The following is a 13087-nucleotide window of genomic DNA, read 5'->3' on the forward strand; positions in this document are numbered from 1 at the left end:
GTGTTTGAACTTTTATACTAACTTCGATGTTGTGGTGCGTTTTTTTTTTTTAAATTTAATCTTATGTTATTTAATGTTAGATATTTTAAAAAATCCAATTATCGTAAATTTACTAAAATATAAAACTATTTTCGATTTCTTAAGTTATTTAAATTGCTACATCTCGCCTCATCCAAAAATTATTATAAATACCACAAATTGAACTTGGGTATTTTTATATTAAAATTGGAAGGATGTGTGTGTGTGTTTTTTTTTTGTAAAAATTTTGAAACATGGAAGAATAAATTTTGGATATAGAAAAAAAATAGAAAGATCGAAGATAGCATTTTTGATAGAATTTTTTTTATTATCGATGCTATCTATATGCACACAATATGTACTGTATAATTACTTTAAAATTTTAACAAATTTTTTTTTATTTTTTTTTATCATATAAAAATATTCTCATTGTATAACAATGTTGATGACAACCAATATTTTCATATCTTGAATTTAATATTTTTTTTATACTGAAGCGTAATAAAATCACTTTTTAATATTAAAAATAATATCATATATATGTTTTAAGCTATAAATTTAATAATAATCATATTTTTTTATTATCGATACTATATATACACACAATATATTTTTGTTCACTTTTCACATAGATTAAGAAAATTATTCGAAAAACAAAAAGAAAATCATTTTCAAGACATAGTTAATAAGAATATATTAGTAAAAGAGTAGAAAAAATATTGCTAAATATGATATACGTCTATATATTTGAGATAAACGAAAAAAAAAATAACATTACTGAAATGATACGTTAATAATTTACAGGATTAGGAAGTTCACGCATGAAAAAACCTCGACTTTTGAAAAAGAGAGAATTGTGGATTTTATAATTTCGTGGAATAAGATCTTGTTTTAGGAAATTAGATAAAACACGTCGACTCAATCTCAAGTCGTTTTTGTCATGAAATCTTCTTTTGAAACATGCTTGTTGTTATTACATACTAATTATTCTGCACACGCGATGCGTGTGTACAATCTTTTTTATTATTATCGATGAACTAAAGTGAAATTTGACAAATTATGGAGGATCTAAATTGATATTTGATTTTTTAAATAAAAAAGTGTGTTGCAATTTTTTTTTTAAAACAAAAATGTAATATTAGTATAATATAAGGGTAAAGTTGAAAGAAAAAATTGGTGTCTTTCCTAGGTGGTTACTATCATGCCCTCAACCTTAATAAAATAGAATAGATTATGAATATAAAATATAGAGGGTGTTGGTTTTATTTTTGATATTTGCGGATATTTTTTTGTAAAATACAGTACGAGTTGTTAGCCGTATATGGGAATTTAAGCATATGTTATGTTTTATTTTAGAAAATATTTCATTATAATTTATAGACCAGCTCGTGTGAATTTTAAATTCATCAAACCAATCATAATGTATAATATAATACTTAATTGGATGCTTTTACAAAAATATAAAATCTTCTCAGCTTGGGGCAATACCACTGTCACTGCAACGTCCGGACGCTATTCAGAAAACCTAAGGCCGGTGGCGATGGAGCCTCGTTCTCTCACCTGTCTTACAGATTTGAAGGTAATGGAGAAACTCTGGTTATTTGAAGCTTTTTTTTTGCAACTTTCCTTGTGGCTGTATCTATTCAGAAAACCTAAGGCCGGTGGCGATGGAGCCTCGTTCTCTTCTGATCAAAATACTTTTTCGCTCCAGCTTTCCTTGTGGCTGTATCTATTCAGAAAACCTAAGGCCGGTGGCGATGGAGCCTCGTTCTCTCACCTGTCTTACAGATTTGAAGGTAATGGAGAAACTCTGGTTATTTGAAGCTTTTTTTTGCAGCTTTCCTTGTGGCTGTATCTATTCAGAAAACCTAAGGCCGGTGGCGATGGAGCCTCGTTCTCTTCTGATCAAAATACTTTTTCGCTCCAGCTTTCCTTGTGGCTGTATCTATTCAGAAAACCTAAGGCCGGTGGCGATGGAGCCTCGTTCTCTTACCTGTCTTACAGATTTGAAGGTAATGGAGAAACTCTGGTTATTTGAAGCTTTTTTTTGCAGCTTTCCTTGTGGCTGTATCTATTCAGAAAACCTAAGGCCGGTGGCGATGGAGCCTCGTTCTCTCACCTGTCTTACAGATTTGAAGGTAATGGAGAAACTCGGGTTATTTGAAGCTTTTTTTTGCAGCTTTCCTTGTGGCTGTATCTATTCAGAAAACCTAAGGCCGGTGGCGATGGAGCCTCGTTCTCTCAGCTGTCTTATAGATTTGAAGGTAATGGAGAAACTCTGGTTATTTGAAGCTTTTTTTTGCAGCTTTCCTTGTGGCTGTATCTATTCAGAAAACCTAAGGCCAGTGGCGATGGAGCCTCGTTCTCTTCTGATCAAAATACTTTTTCGCTCCAGCTTTCCTTGTGGCTGTATCAATTCAGAAAACCTAAGGCCGGTGGCGATGGAGCCTCGTTCTCTCACCTGTCTTACAGATTTGAAGGTAATGGAGAAACTCTGGTTATTTGAAGCTTTTTTTTGCAGCTTTCCTTGTGGCTGTATCTATTCAGAAAACCTAAGGCCGGTGGCGATGGAGCCTCGTTCTCTTCTGATCAAAATACTTTTTCGCTCCAGCTTTCCTTGTGGCTGTATCTATTCAGAAAACCTAAGGCCGGTGGCGATGGAGCCTCGTTCTCTCACCTGTCTTACAGATTTGAAGGTAATGGAGAAACTCTGGTTATTTGAATCTTTTTTTTTGCAGCTTTCCTTGTGGCTGTATCTATTCAGAAAACCTAAGGCCGGTGGCGATGGAGCCTCGTTCTCTCACCTGTCTTACAGATTTGAAGGTAATGGAGAAACTCTGGTTATTTGAAGCTTTTTTTTGCAGCTTTCCTTGTGGCTGTATCTATTCAGAAAACCTAAGGCCGGTGGCGATGGAGCCTCGTTCTCTCACCTGTCTTACAGATTTGAAGGTAATGGAGAAACTCGGGTTATTTGAAGCTTTTTTTTGCAGCTTTCCTTGTGGCTGTATCTTTTCAGAAAACCTAAGGCCGGTGGCGATGGAGCCTCGTTCTCTCACCTGTCTTACAGATTTGAAGGTAATGGAGAAACTCTGGTTATTTGAAGCTTTTTTTTGCAGACTGTGGTACTATTTTCGGTTATCATAGAAAAGTGCAACTTTCTGATCAAAATACTTTTTCGCTCCCTAGTTCAGCTTTCCTTGTGGCTGTTGCGTACTTACATTATTTGTTTTAGTATGCAATTTTGGAGTCTACTTACATTATTTGTTTTAGTATGCAATTTTGGAGTCTATGTGGAGCTTGAGGTGGATCGAGCATTATATCTGAAATAATACTTGAATGTTACAGTTGATGATATTACGATGTGGTTGCAGATAAAAATATGCAATGGGAAAACAATACAAGTGATGGCAAATGTGAAAGGGTTCTACACTTTAGGCAAACAAGTTTTGCACAGCCATTCTTTGGTGGATCTTCTGCAACAACAAAGTCAAGCTTTTGCCAATGTGAGCATTTCCACGTGATTTTGTAACTCCAAAATCCAAATGTGTTAAGACCTTGTGGTATTACAGGACAATTAATTGATGCTTTTTGTGCATGAATATTTTTTTTTATATAGTAAACTAGCTTTATTATAATATTGGATAATGTTACAGTAAACTAGCTTAATATATGGGAATTTAAGCATATGTTCTGTTTTATTTTAGAAAATATTTCATTATAGACCAAGCTCGTGTAGATTTTAAATTCATCAAACCAATCATAATGTATAATATAATACTTAATTGGATGCTTTTACAAAAATATAAAATTTTAATTAAGATTTATGCTGGTAGACGTAAGAATAAGAATTTAGAAAATGAAGTATTTTTTTTCAAGAAACCATTTTTTCCCTCAATATAGTAATAGAAATTATGATACCATATTAAGAGTTTGACGTCAAAAAAATTGTTAGCAACAAATAGCATGTTAAATATCCCTCATGCAAAAGGGGAAAGGAAATCCATGTACAAATTTGCAAGGCCCAACTTCATACCATATTAGCATATAAGATCATACGACAAAAGAATGAATGAAACTTGGTTCATTTCAAGATTCAAAACCTCCAGTTTGTTTTAGATTCAATACTCGAAGGAGAAGACTCGGGCGAAGGGCTCCGGCTTCTGCTTAAACTGTCAGTGATGCTCGTCACGAGGTCGAACAACACAAAGAAGACGATGATGAATTGGAAGATGAATATGAGAACCTATTCGAATGGATTCTGAGTTTCTTCTTCTCAACTTCACATTGCTTGTCTTCTAATCTGTGGTGGCCTACTTTTGTTGTATTCAAATTACTGAAATATGCATTTTCATAACAAGCCTATACAATAAAAGTATTCTTAGCACATAGTTAGAGACAGCGCAACCAAATACATCTAGGGGTGCAGGCGAGACGAGCCACCGACAAGTAACTCGTTAACAACTCGATCATACTCTATGGTTTTGTTTTCCATGTTATCACTGAACATGGCGTTTCTGGCTAGAGCAAAACATGAAGATGTCCAAGTGGTTATCATTTATCGAGTGGAATAGTCTACAGTTATGGTTTTGCACGGTTAGTCTTTTGACTCGGGACAACATGAAGATTTTATATACTAGCATGAACTTAGTTACGTTTACCGACTCCATTGAGTGTAATCAGGTATTCACCGCTCGTTCACATGTGAATATATCTTATATGATCTAATAAATTAATAGTGCAAGGAGTCTCTGGCTAGAGCAAAACACGCGCTTTTGGAAAATGTACTTTTCTAGTTGTACATATGATGTCACTATTATTTCTCAAAGATACATTACATCGTTATCAAAATTATTTGCAACTCTCGATGTACCAATGATTGCAAATTCGATTAGGATATATGAGTGGAAGAGACCATATTGTACGCTAATTATAACTTACTGATTATTGCTGGTACTGTAAGTGATACTTAGGGGGTCATAGTGCACGTACTACTAGACACTTTTACCATCATGAGACTTGAGTTCTGACTTTCTTGACCAAGAGATTGATGAAAATAATGAGATTAATTAGGATAAGTATGAATAAAAACAAATGTTGTTATGAATCACATGAAGTTGTGAACTCTTGCTCGCTGTATCCTCGAACCATTGAGGTCACACGAGTACTGAATTCTATGTTCCCGTTGAAATAGTCAAACTCAAGGAGTTGAATTTGACGACTGTAGTTTGATGAAGATCAAACATATTTCTTATGAAGGATTTATAAGAAGATTCCATTATAGGAAGTTGTGAAATTTAATTTAACTGTTAATTAAATGAAGATAGTTTAACAACTGCAAAAAATGGATCAATAGTCGAAATTTTCATTTTTCATTATATGAACAAGATTTATACTATCGATATATCGGCTCTGTCTGATAGTCGATCGAGATTATAATGAGTTCACAATTATTTATTTAGTAAACTTTAAATAATAAATAATTAGTAGTTATGACTACTAAATATAAGATTCTCAAAAAATATTCTAGATGAGTCTTGGATTAATTAATTAATAAATATTTAATTTTAGATATGTCTATATATATGTGTGTGTGTTTGTGTTAGTGTTTATATATATATAAAATAAATACAAGACCACAAAGATTCTTACCTTATCAGGATTCTATATTTTCATTATTTAAAATTATTATATGTTATTTTCTATTTTTGAAACTATCATGCTTGGTTAACTCTTAATAATACATCATATATATATATATATATATATATATATATATATATATATATATATATATATATATATATATATATTATATATATATATATATATCATAACTTGAATATCAAATCTCTCTTTCTCATCACAAAAATCGGCCCATGTTTTGCAAGGGTCATGGCGGAACATCCTTCCCTGTGCACGGCCATTGAGCCAACGTTGTTGCCGCCCTGAACCACTGCCAGAGCAGTCCAATTACGGCAATCCAATCTCGACACAAACTTATCCTAGTTTTTTAGTGCAATTTAAGAGAGGAACAACGTTTCTGATTGTGGATCTAATTAGAATGTTGAAGAACGTTCGTAAAGATTTACAAGAAGAGCTATTAGTGTCTAAAAACCAGGATATTTGGAGCCGACATTAAATATACAAAAATAAATCAAATCTAAAAATCTTATGAATGGTTTTAATTCATATTGACACCTAAGAAAAATTTGAACATAAAACAAAATTTGCAACACTTTTGTCCTTTAGATATGCCCGTTTTAACAACCAAAAATTATGTTATCTACCATCCTATTTTTGTTACCAATCTACTTTCTACTGGTGGCACCTAAAAATCTAGCACTCAAGATTTTGTGAGATGAATCTTAAGCGACCTGAATTTGAAAAAAAAAAAATTTGTTAAAAATATTACTTTTAACTGTAAATATGGATCAGATCAACCGTCTCACAGATATAAATCCGTGAAACCGTTTCACAAGAAACTTTATTATTAAAAAAAGAGAGAAATTGTAAAAGAAATATAATGCGTAGCAAAAAGATGTGGCTGAATTAATAATATTTTTATTTGTTATGACGTAAATTTATTTATTTTTGAGTTGAAATGCATTTTTTTATACAATCGTCTCGAACAAGAGACTTCGTCCCTAATTTGAGATCTTGATAATAGATATACTACAAATAATTGACGAAAATACAATTTTTTAACTAGATATAAATTGTTCTGGCATATGACATATCATGTATGTGTATAAATAATATGTATATAAATAATGAAGTAAATTAACCATTATTTGAAATTGAAAGCCTTGTAGAAACATGATGAATTTGAAATGATGCGGAACACGAGGTTTCAAAAATGGAATAAATTTGAATTTTGATGTCAAGTCTTAGACGATTAAAGGACAAATATTCCTGCTGATAAATTTGAATAAGATTAAAATAAACTTTATTACAGTTTTATTTTTATTTAAAGGATATATTTTTAAAATTTGAAATTATTGAGATGATTTTGACTCTTACTAACCATAAAAACATAGGATTTTCAAATTTCAAAACTGGATTCATGGAGTAGTAAGAATTACCTACTTAATAAGTTAAACGAGAGAGTTTTTTTTTTCCTTAAAAAAAAAAAAAGAAGCCTAGCACATTGATTATGACACCTTAAGTAATTTTCATAATTTTTTGTAGAGAGTATAAGTATGATATTATTCAAAACTACAAAGATATAATGTAACTGACGAGAATTGAGCGTTGACCCGAGTGAAAATTTGTGGTGTTGTTTTTTTTTTTTTAGTGATGGAACCTGCAGTCGTTCTCTTTCGATACACACCGAATAAACTTTCATTCTAACACAACATCCTGTAAACAAAGCTAACAAACTAAATCGTATTAAGCAAACTCTGTGTGACATGCTCATAAAAATACATTAATAGAAAAAATTAAACTCATAACAATTATGCAAGTGCTAGTCTATCTTACCACATCGGGCAGCACCTCAGGAGCGCTCCGCTGTTATTTTTTCATTAAAAGTTCGAATAGTTCACAAGACTTAATTTCATTGGAATGGGCCTGATTGTTTTTATGGGCTCATACCTCGACGATTTTTGGGCCTGGCCTATTTAGCTCTGGATTCCATATAAATCCACCTATGGTAACAATTTCAGGTAGCGTACTGCTTTCATGTTCGAGATGCTGGGGGATGAAGATGATAACAATTCTTAGCGGGAAGAGCCACCACTGTTGTCATTAACAACAGTCAGATCCTCCTCCTTGCAAGCTTACTGCACAAGCATAAAAAGACTCCCAAAAATCACAGATTTATAATAGAAATGAAAGAAACCATTTACGTCGAAAATAAAAAGTTCATTAGCTGGTTTTGTTGAGGCAAGTCACTAAATTAACATCAGCAGCACAATCGACATCCCAACCATCCAATCACGATCCCCATCACTCAAATTTACCAACAAATAACGTATAACTTTTAAGATTATCAGAATCCAATTAATCACATAACACGTTCATGATCTGATTAATCATATAACCCGGTAATAAATAGGACGAATGCCTTTCAAACCTAACAAAATCTTAAAGCTACACATAACAAACACTCAATGAATGACCAATGAATAAAGCATGAAACATGTCAATGTACGATTATGTGGATGCATTGTACCGCGTGCGAGGGTAGTGAGCTTCCTTGCTTTGAAATGATGCGGCAACATGATTTCCAACACCCTGAATCGTATCACCATCCTAAAAAACTTCAAACAAAAATCAGCTTCCAATTTTCTTATTCATATGCCAACAAAAAGATGAACAATGCTACATGGTATAGCTTTGATGGTGCAGTTGTACTCCTCATTCACCTATTTAAAACTATATTCCAAATTATGAATTTGATATTTGCTTCATGCTTGGTAGAGGGTTCGACTCATGCTCAAGTGTAGCCTCACTCTAGCATGACATAGCACCAACGCACACCCCAAATAATCTTCAAGGATTTAGTGATTTACTTGAAAACACCCTGCTCCCTACATCCAGAACTTGTCGACCAGAGTGAAACATATCTTTGCTTCGTATTTTATCTTACCTATATCCATCCCATATCTTATGGTTATTGACTATGAGACGGCAACTGAATTAGAGATATAATCACATAGCTAACATTCCATTAAAAGAAGCCGACCATCCCTAGTTTGAAAGATGAAAGGACCCGGTGTATCCAACTTTCGTGATGAACAGACAGACTTAAGGATTTTATTTGATTTTGATTTGGTTTTAATCTCCACACTTAGCACTCATACTAAGATGAAGTGTTCAAGATTGTGAACTAAGATATTTTGTTAGGTATCACCATCAGCAAAACATGTACCATTAAACATTCGGATAAACCGTGAACAATGATAGCATAGAACTCCACTAAAACAGTAACAAAAAATGGAATAGGGAAAAATGGTGCATGTACCCTGATCTCACAAAGCAGTACATCATGAAATCAGAAAACACCTCGAAAAAGACGGCACTCGTCAGTTTCAGCATTTCTTGCCCTGAATGTCATGCAGGAAAATACATTTCTGAAGTTTAGCTTGCAAACTTTCTCGAGTTTGAAATTCTTTTGCTGCAACCAACCCAAAAATATGCAAAACAAAATTATTTCAACTATTCAATAAACAAAACGGTTAATAATATCAAATAATTTGTCTAACTTCTCTCTGATTGTAGGAGTCTAAGGCTAGTTCCGCCAAATTGCTTACGTCTTTCGTATTATATTCATCAAGCAATGTCACCCATGTAACGTACTTAGAGTCACGTACAGTTTGATATTTATCGCACATCTGTCAACAAATTTAAACAATGTTTATTGTTCGAAGGTCATGCCTAAACATGATGTATGTACATTTGATATAATAGAGAGTATTAATCCCAATAATAATGTAGTAAGAAGTTTGAGGCAGACTCTTCTTTCCTAGATTATTGAATCCATTGGAAAAGAAAGCAAGGAACAACATACCATACACAGCATCCCCTCCGGTATATCTCTCATTGTAATAAAGCCTGCAAAATTAGGACCCCGTTCAATCGAATCGACTTCCACTGAGCGGCGAAAGATCGAGCAGAGGATTCTTCTTCATGGAAAGCTCCTAAGCGCTATAGTTAGTTTATATAAAAATATACACGCTCTAATACACAGGAATAAATAACACAGCAAGAGCTTTACTATAAATTACATGCACGAGGCTAAACCATATTAAAGAATAGATCATAGCTTCCCGATTAATATCATACCACAACTATACAAAAATTCCATGAAATAACCAGAAGCTTCAACTATTACACCGTTACACTTCCTCGGACAATCGCAAGCACAACGAGATAAATCATTCAAACAAAATTGGTGAAATTGAAAATCATCAGAGACTCGCAAATGAACATAAAATCATAAAGGACTAAAATTTATAAATCAATCAGCAAAATGAAGGTCAAATTGAAAAACAACCTGAGAAAAAACTTGATGAAACTGAAACAACAACGAAATAGAAATCAAAACAAGAAGAACTGCAGAAAACAGAGATTCCTTATGTGGAGGAAATGTGTACCGCACATACACAGAGAAATGAAAATTTAGATATCGGAAAAACAAGAAACAAAGAAATCGAAAGAGAGCGAGTGGCGGAGAGATGTAAAGATAAGGTTTACAGAGAACATAGGCAACGGCGGAATCGCGTGCTAGCGTTTATCTCCTTCCCTCCGAGGTCACTAGCTTTGATCCATTAACGCTCCATGTTTTGTTCCATGGGCTTTTGTGTGGTTAAATTGGGCCGTCCAAGGGAGATGGAGTTCCTAGCCGCCTTCGTTTTTTTAATTAAAAAAATGTGTATAAAAAAAAAAGGCAATTTGATTTTCAAGAAAGAGTAGATCTAATCAAATATCTTTATCTTCTGATCGTCTAAATGTAGTCGACTGGGGAAGGACGACCTCGGTGTTGTGGATCACATCAAAGTAATGACGATCATGACGATAATATAATATTAAAAATGCGAAATTAAAATCAACAAGAATATAATGATTTACGTGATTTACTCAATATATGATATGTCAAAAGAATAAGTGCACGAATCTCAGCATCAATATTAATTTGAACTGATGTTAGCTGAGAAACAATCATGTTAAATTCATTAATGTGTTTAGTCGTCGAAAAAATTACCAGTCCAAATCCATTATCTCCGGTCATCATTTCTCTAGTCTTAGCAAAAAATCTAAAAAATCATTTCTAATGTGAAAGATCAGACAAAGAAGCAACCAAAGAGTTACTGCAAATCTTTATTATAGGGAGAAAATTACAAGTGTATACTACAATATACTCAATATTTCACAACATTCAACCGAGTATAACTAAGAAAATAATTTCTTTAACTCACGCAATAGAACAATCAACACTATCGTTTTTTCTTTGTTTCGTTCTCTAATTTACAATGTCGAAAAGCTTTGTTGGTGCAATAAAACCGAGGCAGCGAGAACCCTATTTATAGAGCTCATCCTAAATGTGAAACCGTGTTTCTTTTGTCAAAATTCCTTCAGCCAAAAATATTTCTGCCACCAACCGTTCACATTAATGATTTTTTGTTGACAGTCACCCAATAATCACTACAAAAAAAACGGGACTAGCGACGGTTTGTTGGTCCGTAACCGGAGGTCGCGTCGCCTTCATATATCGACGGTTTTTCAATAACCGTTACAAATTAGCGACGGTTATTTTGAACAAGACCATCGTTATTTAGCGACGGTTCTTTAAGCGACGATCACATACAGACCGTCGCTAATTTAAGCGATGGTCTTATACACACAGTCGCTAATTCAAGCGACGGCTTATCTCATCCGTTGCTTTAAAAACCCGTCGCTATATACAGCGACGGTTTTTGACAATACCGTCGCTATATATAACGACGTTTTTTGAAAAACCGTCGCTATATTAAGCGAAGATTTTTTGAAAAAAACGTAGCGTAATGAAGCTACTTTTTTTAATCTATCTAATAAAAAAACTCGTTCATGATTTACAAAATTAATAATCTACTATACTAAAATTCATAAATAAATTACTATCCAAAAATTAAATATTAAATTTTCTGTAAAGAAAACACTTTAAAAACCTTACGTGCGCGAAGATAATTTTCTGTAAAGAAAACACTTTAAAAACCTTATGTGCACGAAGATATGCAAATCCACGTAACGCTGGAAGATTACACCAACGAGCAAATCTACGAAATTAATACGAAAAAATGTTAGTACAAATAAAAAAAACCGAAATTGCGAAAAAATTGATAGAGTTGCGCTACTTACTACCAGAGAAGAAAGGCGAAAATCGCGTGAGGAAAATGTCCGCGAACTACGGCATATATAGAATCATAGCGACGGGTTATGTCTTAACCATCGCCATTAGTGACGATGTTGATTACATCCGTCGCCAAAAGCGAGGTTTTTAAAAATGATCGGCGAAGGTTAGAGACATGGTTTTCATAAACTGTCGCTAATTTAGCGACGGTTTAGCAAAACTCGTTGCTAATGTAGCGACGATTTAATAGCAACCGTCGCTATATTAGCGACGGTTTATTCTACTGTCGCTAATCCAACCATTTTTATGCACTGACGTGAACAATAGTTTGTTATTAAAAATGTTTATATATCTTAATTTTTATTATTGCTTTAGGACCGAGTTTTTACCTTTTTTTCAAAATTATATTTAATGGATCACTGTTCAACTCAAGTATTTTAAATCATTAATTATAAATACCAATAATTAACTGATGTTTCTGATATCAACATCTCAAATTTATCCCAATCGAAAGCTCTTTTCACTAAACTTGATTATTGAAGTACTCCCACCCAATTTGCTTAATCGATACATTATGTGTATCATGAAAAAGATTCTAAAATATTTGCTTATCTACAAACAAGAAACTATGGTTTACACTCTTTAATATTTTTTTAATGAAAAAGAAATGTGAAATAAATGCTCTCTATTACACTAGCTTGGTGTCTTTTGGTAGTTTACTAATAATATATTTTATACTCACAATTGGATTATAAAATGTACAACAAGAAACAAAAAAATATTGTCCCCAATTTGTGTTACCCCCATAATAAATGAAATTGTTTAAGAAAAAAATAATATTATTGGTTCAATTAATAACTTGTCTAATTTTTTTGTTTTCGTGACCCAAATTTTCGAAGTTTTGTTTTGATATATTAAATTTTAATTTTCGTTTATTTTGGTATAATTTTTATATGACAGCTATACGTCAGCATTTTTCTAATTTATGTAAGAATTTTAAATGATATGTAGATATTTTTTAATGATAACTCGCAAACCTTGGCATATATAGACCATAGCGACGGTTATTGCAAAACTCGTCGCCAGTAGCAACGGTTTTGAGTTCTATCGTCGCAATAGCGACAGTTTTTGACTAATCGTCGCAGATCTAGATTGGCGACTGTTTTTCAATAACCGCTATTAGCGACGGTTAAAAAAACCGTCGTCAATAGCGACGGTCGTCTAAAACCATTGTCGCAT

The 13087-nt window shown here is 33.1% G+C and overlaps 1 protein-coding gene across 9 annotated transcripts; it reads right to left on the bottom strand.

Annotated features, from left to right (window-relative positions):
* Nucleotides 1-7343: 7343 nt before the first annotated feature.
* Nucleotides 7344-10397, bottom strand: LOC140803439 (uncharacterized). 9 transcript variants are annotated; one of them, XR_012111879.1, is made up of 7 exons: nucleotides 10216-10367; nucleotides 10016-10074; nucleotides 9530-9612; nucleotides 9225-9353; nucleotides 8984-9136; nucleotides 8171-8271; nucleotides 7344-7799 (listed from the first exon to the last, which is right to left on the bottom strand). XR_012111879.1 is itself a non-coding variant. In XM_073159316.1 (5 exons), the coding sequence occupies exons 2-5, from the start codon at nucleotides 9824-9826 to the stop codon at nucleotides 9014-9016; spliced, it is 318 nt and encodes a 105-aa protein (XP_073015417.1). In that variant the 5' UTR covers nucleotides 9827-10074; nucleotides 10216-10357; the 3' UTR covers nucleotides 9011-9013. The 9 variants fall into 9 exon arrangements, 3 of the variants coding, with proteins under 3 accessions (XP_073015417.1, XP_073015419.1, XP_073015418.1); XR_012111880.1 differs by having other exon boundaries at nucleotides 7345-7799; nucleotides 9530-9573; nucleotides 10216-10366; XR_012111878.1 differs by lacking the exon at nucleotides 10016-10074 and having other exon boundaries at nucleotides 7348-7799; nucleotides 10216-10370.
* Between the last annotated feature and the right edge of the window lie 2690 nt (nucleotides 10398-13087).

The sequence above is a fragment of the Primulina eburnea genome, chromosome 10 (genome assembly GCF_022965805.1).
Source record: "Primulina eburnea isolate SZY01 chromosome 10, ASM2296580v1, whole genome shotgun sequence".
NCBI classification, from domain to species: Eukaryota; Viridiplantae; Streptophyta; class Magnoliopsida; order Lamiales; family Gesneriaceae; genus Primulina; species Primulina eburnea.

Excerpts from the sequence above, each read along its gene's own strand:
- LOC140803439 (XM_073159317.1), bottom strand. The coding sequence starts at position 9,826 with ATGGAATTTTTGTATAGTTGTG. Across the intron at positions 9,574-9,804 it reads GGAATTTTTGTATAGTTGTG|GCTTTATTACAATGAGAGAT; the intron begins GTATGATATTAA and ends CTAATTTTGCAG. Across the intron at positions 9,354-9,529 it reads CGGAGGGGATGCTGTGTATG|ATGTGCGATAAATATCAAAC; the intron begins GTATGTTGTTCC and ends ATTTGTTGACAG.